Genomic DNA, 16,796 nt, shown 5'->3' with positions numbered 1-16,796 from the left:
CTCCAATGATGAGCGAAAACTTTGGACGACATTTTCCCTTGCCCGGACGCGGGTCACCGGGGCCCCTTTCTGGAGCCAGGCCTGGAGATGGGGCTCGATGGCGAGTGCCTGGTGGCTGGGCCTGCACCCATGGGGCTCGGCCGGGCACAGCCCGAAGAGGTAACGTAGGTCCTCCTTCCCTTGGGCTCACCACCTATGGTAGGGACCAAGGAGGTTGGGTGCAGTGTGAGTTGGGTGGTGACCGAAGGCGGGGACCTTGGTGGTCTGATCCTTGTCTACAGAAAATGGCTCTTGGGACGTGGAATGTCACCTCTCTGAAGGGGAAGGAGCCTGAGCTAGTGCGCGAGGTCGAGAGGTTCCGGCTTGATATAGTTGGACTCACCACGACGCACAGCTTGGACTCTGGAATCAATCTCCTTGAGAGGGGCTGGACTCTCTACCACTCTGGAGTTGCCCCCAGTGAGAGGCGCAGAGCTTGTGTGGGCATACTTATTGCCCCCCAACTTGGAGCCTGTGCATTGGGGTTTACCCCGGTGTACGAGAGGGTGGCCTCCCTCCACCTTCAGGTGGGGGAAAGGGTCCTGACTGCTGTTTGTGCGTATGCGCCGAACAGCAGTTTGGAGTATCCACCCTTTTTGGAGTCCCTGGAGGGGATGCTAGAGGGCATACCTTCTGGGGACTCCCTTGTTCTGCTGGGAGACTTCAATGCTCACGTGCGCAATGACAGTGAGACCTGGAAGGGCGTGATTGGGAGGAATGGCCCTCCGATCTGAACCCGAGCGGTGTTTTATTATTGGACTTCTGTGATCGTCACGGATTGTCCATAACGAACACCATGTTCAAGAATAGGGGTGTTCATATGTGCACTTGGCACCAGGACACCCTAGGCCTCAGTTCGATGATCGACTTTGTGGTCGTGTCATCGGACTTGCGGTCACATGTCTTGGACACTCGGGTGAAGAGAGGGGCGGAGCTGTCAACTGATCACCACCTGGTGGTGAGTTGGCTTCGATGGTGGGGGAAGATGCCCGTCAGGCCTGGTAGGCCCAAACGTGTTGTGAGGGTCTGCTGGGAACGGCTGGCAGAGTCCCCTGTCAGAAGTAGCTTCAACTCCCACCTTCGGCTAAACTTCGACCACATCCCGAGGGAGGTGGGGGAAATTGAGTCCGAATGGGCCATGTTCCGTGCCTCTATTGTTGAGGTGGCTGACCGGACCTACTGTATGCAAACATTAAAGACGCATACAGCGCCACCCCGCTGCCTGCACTTGGGAAAGCAGATCATAACCTGGTTCTGCTTCAGCCTCTCTACAAGCCAAGAGTGAAGGCTCTACCTACAACTACACGCTCATTCAGGAAGTGGTGCCCTGAGGCAGAGCAGGCTCTGAGAGACTGAAACTACAGACTGGGATATCCTGCAGGGGTCACATAGTGAGAACATTGAGGAGGTTGTTGACTGCACAACTGATTACATCAACTTCTGTATGGACATTGTAGTTCCAGTAAGAACAGTATGCTGCTATGCTAACAACAAGCCATGGATTACAAGTGACATCAAGGGCCTTTTGAACCAGAAGAAAAGGGCTTTTAAAGGTGGTGTTCAGCATGAGCTCAAGCGCGTGCAGAAGGAACTCTGAGTGCAGCTCAGTGCGGCGAAGGAGCAGTACAGGAGAAAGCTGGAGCAGAAGTTGCAGAATAACAGCATGAAGGAAGTGTGGGACGGGATGAAGATCATCACTGGCTGCAGCTCAAAGCGGAGTGCCACCATTGAGAGAGATGTGAAGAGAGCAAACCAGATGAACAACTTTTTTAACAGGTTTGACCACCCTAACCCACGCTCACCTCGGAGTACTGCACCCTCCACCCATCCTTCTGCTGATACCAGCAGAGGTGAGACATCCCCACCCACAATTACAGCAGCCCATGTGAGCAGAGAGCTGAAAAGACTTTGTGCCAGCAAAGCAGCAGGTCCAGATGGAGTATTGCCACGACTGCGGAAGGCCTGTGCGCTGGAACTGGGGAGTCCTCTACAGCGCATCTTCAACCTGAGCCTGGAACAGAGGAGAGTCCCGAGACTTTGGAAAACATCTTGTATCACCCCTGTCCCAAAGGTATCACGTCCTATTGAGTTGAATGATTTCTGGCCTGTTGCTCTGACATCACATGTGATGAAGACCATGGAGCGGCTGCTGCATCACCCCCTGAGGTCACAGGTCCGCCACGCCCTCGATTCTCTGCAGTTCGCATACCAGGGGAAGGTGGGAGCGGAGGATGAAATCATCTATATGCTACACCGATCCCTCTCCCACTTGGACAGAGGCAGTGGTGTTGTAAGAATTATGTTTTTGGACTTCTCTAGCGCCTTCAACACCATCCAACCTCTGCTCCTTAGGGACAAGCTGACAGAGATGGGAGTAGACTCACACCTGGTGGCATGGATCGTGGACTATCTTACAGACAAACCTCAGTATGTGCGTCTCGGGAACTGCAGGTCTGACATTGTGGTCAGCAACACAGGAGCGCCTTAGGGGACTGGACTTTCTCTGGTCCTGTTCAGCCTATATACTTCAGACTTCCAATACGATTCGGAGTCCTGCCATGTGCAAAAGTTCGCTGATGACACTGCTATCGTGGGCTGCATCAGGAGTGGGCAGGAGGAGGAGTACAGGAAGCTAATCAAAGACTTTGTTAAATGGTGCAACTCAAACCACTTACACCTGAACACCAGCAAGACCAAAGAACTGGTAGTGGATTTTAGGGGGCCCAGGCCTCTCATGGACCCTGTGATCATCAGAGGAGACTGTGTGCCGAGGGTGCAGACCTATAAATACCTGGGAGTACAGCTGGATGATAAACTGGACTGGTCTGTCAATACTGATGTTCTGTGTAAGAAAGGTCAGAGCCAACTATACTTCCTTAGAAGGTTGGCGTCCTTCAACATCTGCAATAAGATGTTGCAGATGTTCTACCAGACGGTTGTGGCGAGTGCCCTCCTCTACGCGGTGGTGTGCTGGGGAGGCAGCATAAAGATGATGGACGCCTCACGCCTGGACAAACTTGTTAGGAAGGCAGGCTCTATTGTAGGAATGAAGCTGGACAGTTTGACATCTGTGGCAGAGCGACGGGCGCTAAGCAAACTCCTGTCAATCATGGAGAATTCATTTTATCACTGAACAGGATCAGTGGAGCAGAGGAGCAGCTTCAGTGACAGACTGCTGTTGCCGTCCTGCTCCACTGACAGACTGAGGAGACCCCACACTATGTGACTCTTCAATTCCACCCGGGTGGGTAAACGATAACATTATTCAAAGTTATTGTCTGTTTTTACATGCATTTTTATTTCTCTTTAATTTAATATTGTTTTTTGTATCAGTATACTGCTGCTGGATTATGTGAATTTCCTCTTGGGATTAATAAAGTATCTATCTATCTATCTATCTATCTATCTATCTATCTATCTATCTATCTATCTATCTATCTATCTATCTATCTATCTATCTATCTATCTATCTATCTATCTATTTTCAGTATGTGAGAGACTCTCCACACTAGTGTTTAGATCTGGACGGTGTATGTGCCCAAAAAAGAAGTTTAACTGCATTCTCATACCATTGCCCGCACACTAAAGTGTCAGCATGTATGTTTTGTGGCATTACACATGTAGTTTGTGAGCGTGCCCATGTCAATCAAATAGAGGAAGCTCTGCAGTCTACTTGTGACTTTATGCTGTAGGAAGATAAGTAAATAAATCAAGGTAAATAACATTTGATCTGGCTTTTATATAAGTAACATATAAATATTTTTCATATAAAGGCCATCACAAAACATAATCACAAACATGACTTGGACTGATACCTTGATGAACTATGTAAGCCGTGCTGTTTCATTGAAGGACAAGTATGGGGCAGACTGTCTGGCAGGATGACGCCGGCCTGTTGCTGCATCCAAATGGTGCCATCTTTTGCCTTTATGCCTGGTGCAGCCGCATTGTTCTTATGTGTGAGTGGACGTTTCTTGCGGGGAGGGCTTCTTTTCTCTTTCCCCAATCTAGAACCCTCATCCTTATCTGAGTTGACTGAGAGAATAAAACTGAATAAAAAAAAGCTAACTTTTACATGTTTCATAAATTTACACCGGTTGTTACAGACTCAAATCAAATGTATGTTTTTATTCTATAGTAGTAAGAATAAGAGCAGCTTACTACTTAAAACGGGTGCACTCGGAATCGAACCAGCAACCTTTTATTTACAAGTCAGTAGGTCTTGCCACCAAAGTTGTTGTATTATAATGCAGCGCCACCAAAGCTTTTGTGTCAGTGTTGTACCTTAACCCGATTTCTTTTTCTACAGTTATATTCTTGAATAAAAGTGTACTTATATTGCTATACTTGTACCATTTGTGAAAGTGTTTATTTGATATTTGGACTTTCACACATTATACTTCATGTCTACATTTTGTCAATTATTACTAAAATATGAAACAATTTGTGTCTTTGTAGACACGGAGCACACATGAAATGCATTTATTCCAAATGACAATATACTGGATTATTTACCCTCTACAACTCCAGGCACCTCACACTCAGATAAGGAGAGTTGGCTTCAGCTGGGAGAACTTTTTGCCCGAGGTGAACTCAGCGGTGTAGGGATAAGATAGCAGGCTGCTTGCTGCTTGTGCTGATCGATACATTGACAACACAAAAGACACAAATGGAGAGGTGCGAACAGATTTAGGGTGAGCTGGGATTACAAGTTTTTTCGTAGGCTTCAGGAGTTCTAGTGTTAATTGGCATTTTTTTTTCTTTTTAAAATTGTTTAGATGACTGTTTAACTCATTTAAAATATAAATTTATGTTTAAACTAACAGTAATTGTTTAATGAACACTCTTTTCTATGTGAACCTATAACCCATACAAAAATCATTTCATGTGTTTATCCGGTTGCTTTTTAAGCACTGTAACTGATGGCTGTGTGTGTCTTGATCTGTTCTGAACTTTCCCATAACTTCTGTGTTCTCCCCTATAGGTAAGTCTCTCCACTGCTTTCTTTCTAATACCTCTGCCTATACAGGGCCTAATTTAATGTCCTCACTCCTTGAATGAATTCTTCATCTGTTCATTATTTTCCTGGTACAAACACTCACATGATTTAGTTTGAATGTAACTGAAATAACTAGCAAATTCCTTCTGTACTTTAATGCCTTCCTTATTGAGAGCTTTGCTTAGTTCTTCTAACATCTTTGTTGAGGTGTACTCTACCAGTTTCGTAAGCATATCATGGCCAGCACCGCAAGTGTCAATCCAAGAGCCTTTATAATATGAAGAACAAGCACTTCCGTTGGTGGTGTGTGACTATAATAACCTTCAGCTCTTCAACCTGAAACGGGCTGTCAACCTAGGGCCACCTTCACATGAAAATGAACAAGGAGAGGATCGCAACTAAAACCGGGCTTGAATTTCTTTTGTGGTAGAGGGTGGAAATTTCTCACAATGTAACAGCAAATGGGAGGAATTTAAATGTTGAGAGGAGGTTTCAGGGTACAACTTATAAAGAATGCTCTGAGCATCATGGACTACATTATTTATCATGTTATGTGCATGTACTACATTTGTTCAATGTCATTTTCTGGTCAGCATCCAGGTTTGTCAAAAAATCACAGTCAGGTACATTTACTTTTGTGAAATTTCTATTAGCATTAATATATGAGGAGAGGAGATCAGCGTGTTTATAATAGTTATGAAGAGCAACATTTAATGAACAAGTCAATTAAATTTAAATTTCAAATGTCACAAACTCCTGATGCTTTAATTTTACAAATCTCTTCTTCCTTTCCTCTGTGATATTAAATTTAAGATTATGAGTGTAGAATTCCCATAAAACAGCTTTTATTCTTTTCTTAGGTGACTCATATTGCATTTGCTTATGGCTGTGCTCACATTTTAATTAAATAATTTAATAGTTTCACATTTTATACTAATCAGTGTTATTTTGTTTTTAAAGATGACACATATGTAGTGTTTATTGATTTATTTTTACATTTTTAACATCGTTGTTTTAGCAGCTCCTACTAACCACACATATCTGTGGTTCTGTGCCTTCATTAATGCATTAGATGCCGTAGCACAAGAGACATTTACCTTGTGCTTTAAAGTGTTATGAGTCAAATAAGACAAATATCTAGCCAATGTGAAAGTTTTCAAACACTAACTAAATAAATTTAATTTTGGAATGAATATACGGAGCAGCTTATTTTGTTTCAAATTTGTTTCCATAGTACAACTATAGCTTGCACTGCCTCTTTCTAGTTTCTACCAAATACTAAACCAAATCCCACAGACATGAAAATTCCTGTTGATTCTGAATCAACTCCAGATGAGTAAATGTGAAAGTGCACGAGTGTGGCACATGTAATGTGATCAACTGTTTTATTGAATAGTGGTCTTGCTGCACAAACTCTATGCTACATATCAGACTGGAGCAGGAACACGACAGACCAGTTTGCAATAGCAGGTCCAGCAGCCAGTTTGTTGAAAGACCTTTTGTTGTATAATTCTGTCTGTTAGTAGACTCATCAAAATCTCATCTTGCCTTCTAGGATTTATTGACTATTACAGCACACGGTTTGGTTTCTGCCTCAGAACCGAATGTGGCCAGGATAGGCAACTGCTCCTATTGACTCTGTACTGGAATATCCAGTTAGAAAAAGGATGGATGTTTTAACAGACACTGGTAGAAATGTTGACTGTACTCTGACCATGAATGCTCTATTAAAAAGAAATTTTACACAAAATTAGGTGTGAAAAAGTGTGAATCCCACAACCACATATTGAAATTCAAGCCCTATAAAATGTGATAGAAACAAGTATCATGTAAAACAGAAAAAAAATATATAATATATAATAAACAGACATTTAATAAATAATAAATACACAAAAACACAAAACAACTTTCAGAATACAAATACTGTATACATAGATATTGAAAATATGGCAGAAGTGAAGCAAATAGGAAAGTCTATTTGGGAGAAACACAAAAGGCCATTGAGTTCATTTAGACCACTTGGCTGATCCATGTTGATGTTAAAGATCCAATAAATGTTTTCAACTAAGAAAAGGCTGTCAATGCCACCAGATCTTGGAGTAGTTTATTGATCTCTAGCAATGTACATTATAAATCTGTAATGGTGTGTTACATGGTCCTAAAATGCCTGGAGTGTTTAGTGGAGCATCTTGTAATGTTATCTTTGTGTTCAGGAATGTGGTGTCTGACTGCCCCAGCTAAAGTAATGGAAAATAAATGTAGGAGTGAAATAAAAGGAGTTCATGAAATTCAATGAAATATAAAATCACTTGACCAGGCACTAGACACTTGTTTTTAATGTCTATATCTCAGCAGATTGACATTTAGACAAACAGGGGGCATCTTACACCCTAAACTCATAACACAACCATCATACCCAAGTCTCTACACCATAAAGACCATTTTATTTTCACATAATTACCTTCCCACGGCAAAGACTTTACTTCATGATTTTCTTCCATTTTCCTCCTCCATTCTTGATAAGAGTTGTCCTACCTCCCTCCCAAATAAAACTCACCTGGCTATTGAGTCATTGTTAAAGGTACAGCACAGGAGCACTTCTGGGTAAATCAGAGTCCTGAAAGGGCAGGTAGTTGTGTTCGAGTAGCCCAGTCAAGTGGTTCCACTAGACCTTAGCATGGCTGCCTGTTCAGACTACATATCCTGTTCGCCCAGTGAATATCCAAATGGGAGCACTTCCAGAGGTGTGTTGCCACCAAATTTACTGGATAAAGAAATTGCCCTGGGAGGAAGTCTTCCACTGCCTACTCCATTACTGTGTTTCTTGTCCAGGGAAGGTTCCAATAACCATTCTGGTCTGGCATGGAACCCAAAAACATTTTTTAATTAAATTCATTTTTAGACATCTCAATTCGGTGTCTTTCTCCAATCAGATCTCTGTGAAAAGAGAGATAGAAAAAAATGAGAAGAGCTTCACTGATCTGATTCACTACATAGAAGAAACTGGCAGTAAAGTGATTAAGAGACTCAGAGAGCAAGAGAAGAGAGAAACGGAAAAAGCTGAAGAAGTCATGGAGCAACTGGAGAAGGAGATCGAGGAGCTGAAGAGGAAAGACACTGAACCGAAGAAGCTATCGGAGACCAAGGACCTCATCAACTTCCTACAGGTGAGAGTGACGCTTCACAGGGAATCTGATTTGACTGGGGTGTGTGGGACCTGAGAACATGTAGAGGGAAATTCAACAGGTCTAAGAAGTTAGTACAACGTGAAAAGAACAGGCCAATAAACCAAACAGAAATTGCCTTTTTATATTCACCTGATATTTACAAAATGTCTAGCGCTTCTGTTTTCACGCACACCACATTATACTTTTTCAGTGTATTTACAGGTGTCTGTGTGAAAAAGTATATTTGTATGAAATGTGCTCTTACAATTTCACTGTAAAAGAAGACATTTAATAAAAGATGACACCAAATCCTCCATATCTTTATACACTTCTGTCATGTCATCTCCTCATGTTTCTGTCCATAAACTGGTGAGATTCAAATCCTTCAGCATTTCCTCACAGTTCTATCCCATCAGTCCATTCTTGTCACTCTTCTCTCAACTTTTTCTTCTGCTGTTAGACGATTTATTGAATATGAACACAACACCTGTATTTTGGATTTGGAGTCACAATTCCTCCTTGATACACTACCTGGTCAAAGGTATGCGGACTACCCTTTGAATGAATGAGTTTAGGCATTTCATTCACCTCCATTGCTAACTGCTGACAATCTCCATTGACTAACACTGGCAATAAAATGAGGCACACTAAAGAGCTTGTGACTTTCAGCATAGCACTGTCATAAGATGCCACCATTCCAACGAGTCAGTTTGATAAATTTCTATGCTGGTCAGCTGTACGTGCTGTTACTCAGACGTGGGAATGTCTAGGAGCAACAAAAGATCAGCTGCAAGGTAGTAGACCACACATGCTCACCTACAGCCCACCCTGAAACCTCTCAGAACTATTTGAATATGCAAAACAATATAAGTAGCCCCTTCTGTTCAATGTTTTGTTAAAGGAAAATGACAAAAGAACGTGTTAAAAAGAATTTCAGTGAATGCAGGCAAGGAAAAATGTACTATTTGGTGGCTTAAGAAATGGTATAAACAACAAAAAAAAATTGATAGAGTGGCACAGTGTGCAGGAAGCACTCGAAAGTTCAAGGTCAGAAAAAAGCACAATGCTCAAAATAAAAAAGAAATGATCAGTTATCAAAGTCACCATGAAAAGACGAGTTGCAGCCCACTTTCTGAAACAAAACGTGTATGTCAAGATTAAACTCAAATTGTTGACTTTAATCTCAAAATGTCCACTTTAATGTCATACTTTATTTTGTCATTAAAGTAGAACATTGAAAACTTCATCTTAAAATCGATATTTAATGTACTAGAGTTTCTCAGACCCCATCATAACTGAAGTAGCAAGTCAAATGCTTCGTATTCTAAGTGTTCCCAACCCAGTCATTAATTGCTACATGCTTCTTAAATGGGCTTTCTCTTACGCCGACAGGAGCGTGCAGGCAGTGATCGCCTGAACACATAAATTCATGGTATTACAGCTCTCTGAACATTTTAGAATACTAAGAATTATGCTTGCTTTTATTTTCTTGAGGAAATGCATGAATTAAACATGGGGGAGAGGGGGAGTGCAGCAATAGCAATGTGCAGGTGCTCAGTCCTAGGGTTGTTCTTGTCTCGTGTACAATGCTTGCCACATGTGTAATTATTAACAGTATACGTTATTTAAATGAAGTTAACAATGTATGTGTAAAATGCAACATACATACTTTAATGCATTCATCACAGAAATGATATCAAGTATACATTCTAAGAGCATTGAGCTGCAAGAGGATAGCTCTTGGAAATCTAAATTTATTCAGAAGCCAGTCATCATCATCTTTAAATATGCGCTCTCATCTAATTCTTCCATTAGTGTCTTCTAACAACGCTAAAGCAGCTATGGTATTTTGTGCACCATTATATTGTTACAGAATGATTACAATCAAGTGAATTATATTTGTAAATGATATGGAATTAATTCCGATGCTTTTGATAAAGCCAGCATCATGGATGTGAATATAAAAAAGAAAAGGGAAATGAACCAGAAACAGTAACCCTGCTTTGACATTGGGTGCCACCCGTTTGCAAAACTGAGTAGAAACATATGTACACATGGTCTGAGGCTGCTGTGAAAATGTGTGTGGGTTTATGCCAAGTTTAGTTTTTATACATCTCAAAGTAAGGGTGGAAACGGATGTATGCAACATTTTTGTGCGTACACTCCATTTATACATGAGGCCCCTGGTGTCCACATATATTTAGCCATGTAGTGAATATACTTCACATGTTTTGGAAATATTTCAGCCAACTTCACAGTAAATTTTTGTAGTTTTTTTTTGGTTGAAGATGTTGATCAGTCCACAAGAACACACAAGTCTCTCTCATCAGTTACATTTTCTAGCTGTAGACCTTCTATTGCATAATTAAATTGAATAGCTTTCTACATACATGTGCAACTCATTACATTTAATTTAATTATCATCATCTGAGAATATTAGCGGCACCTTTAGCACTGAGCCTACAATCCCAACTTTTGGCTTTTAATTCCTTTTAAGCTTCCAAAAATATAATGCTATCACTCCCTGAGTTCCCTTACCTAAAGTTTAATGACTTGACTCTCAAGCATTAAACTTTTATTGAAAGTCAAGGTTTATAATACCTTATAGGAAACTCTACAAAAATACCCAACCCAAGTTGCCTGCCCACAACACAGATGGCATAAATGAGAAGAGCTTCTTCTTAGATATGTTCCTTTTCATTTTCCCCTGTTCCCTCTTTCCTTCTGATGCAGACTTTCTCATCTCGCTGTGTCCTTCCTGCTGATGGAGACTCGCTCAGCTTCACTGTCACTGCTGATTTCTCTTCTGAAGACCTGAGAAAGGAGCTGTCCTGTCTGAAAAAGAGTCTGGAGAAGATCAGCTGGTGGGACATCATGACATGGACTCCATCAGGTACATGTGCAATGTGGCAGCATTTCTGTGGGGAAAATATAAAAGGGATTAAAAAAAGAATTAAATCATTTTAGCGTTTAGGTTTAGATAAGATGTAACTTTTAAATGCATAAGCTGTGTGACCAAGACTATAGCTGTACTATTGATACTTTTAACTGTGTGTTTTAAACCTAGAGTTTAGCATGTAGGTTTTAGTTAGAGGCAGGCAATGATATCATACTGTCAGGGAAAGCTGAGGGTCGCTGGGTGGGGGGTTTTGGGGGTGAGGGGGAGCAGATACAAAGAGACAAGCAGAACAAAGATAAGAGCTTGAAGGGCCAGTGAGAAAGGTGAACATTTGGAAGACATTGTGGGCCAAGTTTGAGGTTACTGTAGAAAAGGGGTCCACTAGATCTGTTCGTCTTTTAAACTGTCAGCGAAAACATCCTGACAGAAATAAACAATGCGTTTTAATAGAACATTGAATTCTGGGACACAAAATAGATGTGAAAACTAGATAAGAGTTATGGGAAACTTGCAAATGTAACCAAAGGTTAAGCAGCATGTTTAAGGTCAAGCAAAACTAACCAGTGTGTATTGTTTATGCTGGTAAAAAAGATGTGAAAAGGGAGCTTTTAGGATCTTTATTATTTATCTTGAAACTCATAACTGCCTTAAAAAAGTTCAGGTTGACAGTAGAGCAAGACCACCATGAGTAAATTTGCAGTTCTCTGATTTTTACTAATCTCATTTGCTAAAAATATTTTTTAGGCCATGGTGTAAAAGAAAATACAGCTATTGAGAAAGAGGCAGAATGCAATGGCTTTTGAGGGCTGCAGACGCTAGGAGGATGCTTTATATTTTTGTTCAGATGTGAGCCATGCTCATTCTGTTAGAATCTTGCAGCTCTTTCAGAGGCAACTATAACGCTGCCAGCTTCTAAGCCCTGGTAAGGGTATTTTAGACTTAAGGACAGCACATGAGTTTTAGTCAGCTTGTCAGACTGTGTCCATATGTGGTTAACGTGTTATTTATCAAATTATTTCTAATATTTCCTGTTGTCCAGTACACCCAATGGCTGTTTTCCATCATGGTCCAGCGTTATGGCCATTTCCTTGCTCTTCTTGTGTGACCTTTGAAATGTTATGTCAGTTTTCCTTTGTAGACTGATAACACTGTAATGGCCAGCATTGTCTCTCTAGAGATGGGCGGGTCTGGACAGGTGATTGACAGCAGGGTATTCAGAGTTGTGCTGTGGAACCCCTGGAACTTCCTTGTTATACCTTTCAAGTCACCCGAGAAGGCAGCTGGAGACTCCCATGCCATTATAAATGTAGACTTGCAGATGATAATGGGGGTAACAGAGAAAAGGGGCACAACAAGGGACGCTAGACGATGATCGGGAACACTGTGAGAGTAGAATAGCCTGCCTAGTGAAGTGACTGCTAATTTAACAGGGCGTTTGCAAGTTTGATTCTGCTGGAAGACTGCTGTAAATTATTGGTTGTGGAATAAACGCTCCCGTGATTGGGCTTGACTTCCATCTGGTGTTTGTCTCGGTGTCCGTTACAGTACTTAATTGTATTTATGCATTTATTAAAAATTCTTTATTGTAATTACTTTTGCAGAAAACTATTTGTTTTTATTTAATAAAGAAAGAAGATGCTTATACCTCATTGTAACCCCATCATTCTGTGCTTCATTTGCTTGTCATTTTGAAATTTTACTTTTTCTGTACAGTATTTGTAATAATGTGGTTAAAAACTTCATTGACTTTAGAAAATGCCATCTTAGCAGTGTCCACTCTTTTCTTTTTATTTTCAGGTCATGAAGCTCCATTTGTCACCTTACAGCCTCCTGAACCTCAGAGCAGAGAGGAGTTTTTACGATGTGAGTTTCTGCTTTGACTGAATATATAATCATAAAGTGAATCGATTCTCTTTTAATATCCTGGGCTAGGCTTACAGTATAAAAGAGTGGCTATCAGAAAGAGCCGTGTGAGTGATGTGTGAGTGAGGAGCCAAAACTGGCGCTGGTCTCATAATGGACATTAAGGGATGAATAAATTTAAGTAGAGATGCACAAAAGCAGTCGCTGAAGTGTGAAGTGAACTCGCAAAAAATAAAAACACAAAAACTAGAAATGAAATCCTGTCAACTATGCCAGGTTCACCTGTCACACAAGCTCTACCGACAGTATTCTTTTGCCTCTTTTTTTACACATACTACTTTTTCTTTTCCATTTACTTCTATCTATGCATTTTTTACTTTACTTAGTCCATTAAAATAATAATTTAATTATGTAGCAAATTTTATACAAAGAAAGCACAAAAACTATAGTATCATTCACTATTAACATAGACCTATACATAGCTAGTCTTTGCTAAAATATACAATATTGTGAATTGTGATTGTCCCATCACCCCACTGCCACAGAAAGGGCAGATAGTTCTCCCAGCTCAAGCCTTGATTATCTAGGAGTGAGGTACCTAGAGTTGTAGAGGGTAAATAATATATCGTTATTTGGAATACATACATTGCATGTGTGTTCCATGTCTACAACAATCTGTGTAAGTGTAGGATGACAGGAAATTCGAAGGAGGAATTGTTGAACACACACCTAAAAAAGAAACGTTTTCATATTTTAGTAATAATTGACACATGTAGACATGAAGTGTGTAATGTGTGAAGACTGCAGTCCAAATGTCAAACAAACACTTTCACAAAAGGTACAAATATAACAAAACAAGTGCACCTGGTGCAGTGGTAAGAACTGCTGACTTGTAATCAAGAGGTCGCCAGTTCGATTCCGAGCTCATCCGTAGTGAGCTGCTCTTATTGTCACTATTATACTGTACAATAAAAACATACATTTGATTTGAGTCTATAACAGCCGGTGTAAATGTATGGCACTTATAAAGGTTACAATTTTTTTTATTCAGTTTTGTTCTCTCAGTTGCATTCACGCTCACCCCAATCTGACACTGTTAGTTTTCAAATAAAGACGGGCTATAACAGGTGAACTCAGATGAGGATGAGCAAGGCATGCCAAGATATCGTGCAAAGTTCTGTTTGTGATTATGTTTTGTGATGGTCTTTATATATATAAAAAAACATGTATATGTTACTTACTGTATATAAAACCCAGATTGAATGTTATTTACCTTGATTCATTACTTATCTTCCTTCGCCGTAAAGTCACAAGTTAACTTCAGAGCTTCCTGTGTTTGATCGACTCAGGCACGCTGACAAAGTACATGTGTACTGAAGTCACTTTAGCTGCAGATGGAAGCTCCTGTCACACTCTACACAACTGTGTATGATTTTATTCAGGAAAAGATCCCAGTCACCCCATGGGAATAAGACTTTCTGAGACTATGGTCATAAAGCTTATGGAGCCGTTTCTGGATGATGGCAGAACTGTAACAAAAGTTGTATAAAGTGCAACAGGAGCTTCCATCTGCAGCTAAAGTCACTTCAGTACACATTTATGGACTTTGCTTTGTGAGCATGCCCATGTTGATCAAACACAGGAAGCTCTGCAGCTCTGTAGGATTATGATTTTTTTGTAGGCTTCAGGGATTCTAGTGTTAATCCAGATCAGAGTTTCAGGCCTCACACAGCCACAATCATATAACATAAATTTTGAATCACCAATTGACCCAACATGCATATCTATGGGATGTCAGTGGAAAATCAGGAGTGACACGAGGAGAACATGCAGACCTGACAAAGATAACGACTGGGCAGCGAATTCAAAGTCATGAAGCTGAATCTGTAAAGCCTCAGCTCCAGCCACTTGGCCATGATGCTGTTCTGAATTGAATTTTGTCAAGTTCATTTCCTCTTCTTTCAATTTCTTATTTTGTTTAATACATTTTTTGATTTTAAAGCTCATTTCTACTGAATCATCTCCTTTTCTGACTGAGCACCTTCAGCTCACTCCATGATGATTTACTTCGTGAACTGCACATCTCTCAGCACTCTATGGCCATCTTGTTTGCTGGCCAGTAAATCACTGAGCTGCCAGTGACAATTCATTACAAAAATTTAATTCTCAGGCAGCTATTTTATTTTTATTTTCACATTTAGTGTAGCGCTGACATGCAGGGTTACAGCTAAACATTTGGTAGGCCACTGGAAATGGAAGAACAAAAGACAGGGAATAGAAGGAAAAGAACGAGGATCAGGGGGTTTATTGTGAGTTTTGGGATGTGTGACAGTAAATTGATTTAAAAGTAAAGTGGTGGACTCTGACAATAAAAACTGTCATTTTTGTAAAGCCTGTGGTCAGTGTGGTCAGTGTGGATAGTACATTAGAACTCATTAGAACTCTGACGTTGACTGTGACATTATGGCATTTATTGTAATTTCAGACGACTGAGCCTACTTCAAAATATCCAACTTGCCTGCCTTTCACTTTATTGTCTGTTGTAATCTTTTTGTAAGTTCAGTTTTAATTCTCACATAATTCTGTCCAATCAGATGAGCTCTTTACTACCAATGGCACTCACACGGTGCACATCTGAGTCTTGTCAGCGCAGCTCCTGATTGGATCTTGTTAATCGTCTGTGTTTTGCTCCGCCCCCAGTCCCGTAACACACTCACAGATTTCCTCACTCATTTTCATTTCTCTCCTTTCAGACTTCTGTCCACTCACAATGGACATCAACACGGCACATAGAGACCTCCGTCTGACTGATGGGAATAAGAAAGTGATACATAAAGAAACAGAGGCCAAATATCCTGATCATCCTGACAGATTTGACTGGTGGCCTCAGGTTTTGTGCAGGGAGGCTCTGACTGGGACTCGCTGTTACTGGGAGGTGGAGTGGACAGGAGATGAGATGCTGATTGGAGTCGCATATAAAGGACTGGGCAGGATTGGGGAGGGTGAGGAGTTTTGTCTGGGATTCAATGACAAGTCCTGGAGTTTGCAGTGCTCTGATTCCCAGTACTCTGTCTGTCATAATAACCAGCAGACTCTAATCAGCGCCCCCTACAGCCCCAGAATAGGTGTGTATCTGGACTGGCCTGCTGGCTCTCTGTCATTTTATAGCGTCTCACACACAATGACCCTCCTGCACAGGTTCAACAACTCCTTCACTGAGCCCCTCTATCCAGGGTTTTATCTTGGTTGTAAGTCCATTATAACAATCTGCCATCTGATGCCTTGTGACTACTGACCAGTACTTTCCACCTGTCACTTGACATCTCCACAAGTGCAGGTCCTCTTTGTGTTTGTTCTAAATTTGCCGTTGCAATTCCACAGTTCATACTCATTCAATACAAATGAAAGTATAGAGTGGCGTACAAAAAATGGGTTTCAATTTTGACCTTAATTGAACTATTTAGTTGTTTTAAGGTCAAAATTTTGTTTTTAAATATTGGATTGTTTTTTTCTTAGTCTGATCCCACTTTTTATGAAATTGAAAACCGTTTATGGTCTTACCTTTATTTGTCTATCATCTTCTTGTAAAAGTCCTCCTTATTTTGCTTTAGTTTTAAAAATCTTAATCTTTCATTTTGGCAGTCAGTAGGAACAAAAAATAAAAATAAACGGACCACTGCAGTGCACTTGACAATCTGCGTGGTCGTCACGGTACTTTCTGTATCCCCTTGAACCTTCTCACTTTGGTTTTATGTCCGATCAACAAGACTAAATACATCACACACATTCATTAAAGATATTAGCCAGACTGTAGAAAGTCAGGGTGTAT

General features: G+C 40.8%; 1 protein-coding gene across 1 annotated transcript; it reads left to right on the top strand.

The window, feature by feature from the left end:
• Positions 1 to 10,886: 10,886 nt before the first annotated feature.
• On the top strand, positions 10,887 to 16,262 carry LOC120521523 (tripartite motif-containing protein 16-like). Its single transcript, XM_039743090.1, has 3 exons — positions 10,887 to 11,098; positions 12,902 to 12,967; positions 15,721 to 16,262. Exons 1-3 carry the CDS (start codon positions 10,933 to 10,935, stop codon positions 16,260 to 16,262), a joined length of 774 nt encoding a protein of 257 aa, XP_039599024.1. The 5' UTR covers positions 10,887 to 10,932.
• The last annotated feature ends 534 nt before the right edge of the window (positions 16,263 to 16,796 follow it).

Source organism: Polypterus senegalus, unplaced genomic scaffold (assembly GCF_016835505.1).
Source record: "Polypterus senegalus isolate Bchr_013 unplaced genomic scaffold, ASM1683550v1 scaffold_2385, whole genome shotgun sequence".
Classification (NCBI taxonomy): Eukaryota; Metazoa; Chordata; class Cladistia; order Polypteriformes; family Polypteridae; genus Polypterus; species Polypterus senegalus.
The sequence above is the reverse complement of the archived record's forward strand: the minus strand, read 5'-3'. Positions and strand labels throughout refer to the sequence as shown.

Bases quoted from the DNA above. Each gene is read 5' to 3' on its own strand.
- LOC120521523 (XM_039743090.1), top strand. From the start codon at position 10,933: ATGCAGACTTTCTCATCTCGCTGTGTCCTTCCTGCTGATGGAGACTCG. The intron at 11,099-12,901 runs GTACATGTGCAA...TTTTATTTTCAG, and splicing joins CATGACATGGACTCCATCAG to GTCATGAAGCTCCATTTGTC. The intron at 12,968-15,720 runs GTGAGTTTCTGC...CTCTCCTTTCAG, and splicing joins CAGAGAGGAGTTTTTACGAT to ACTTCTGTCCACTCACAATG.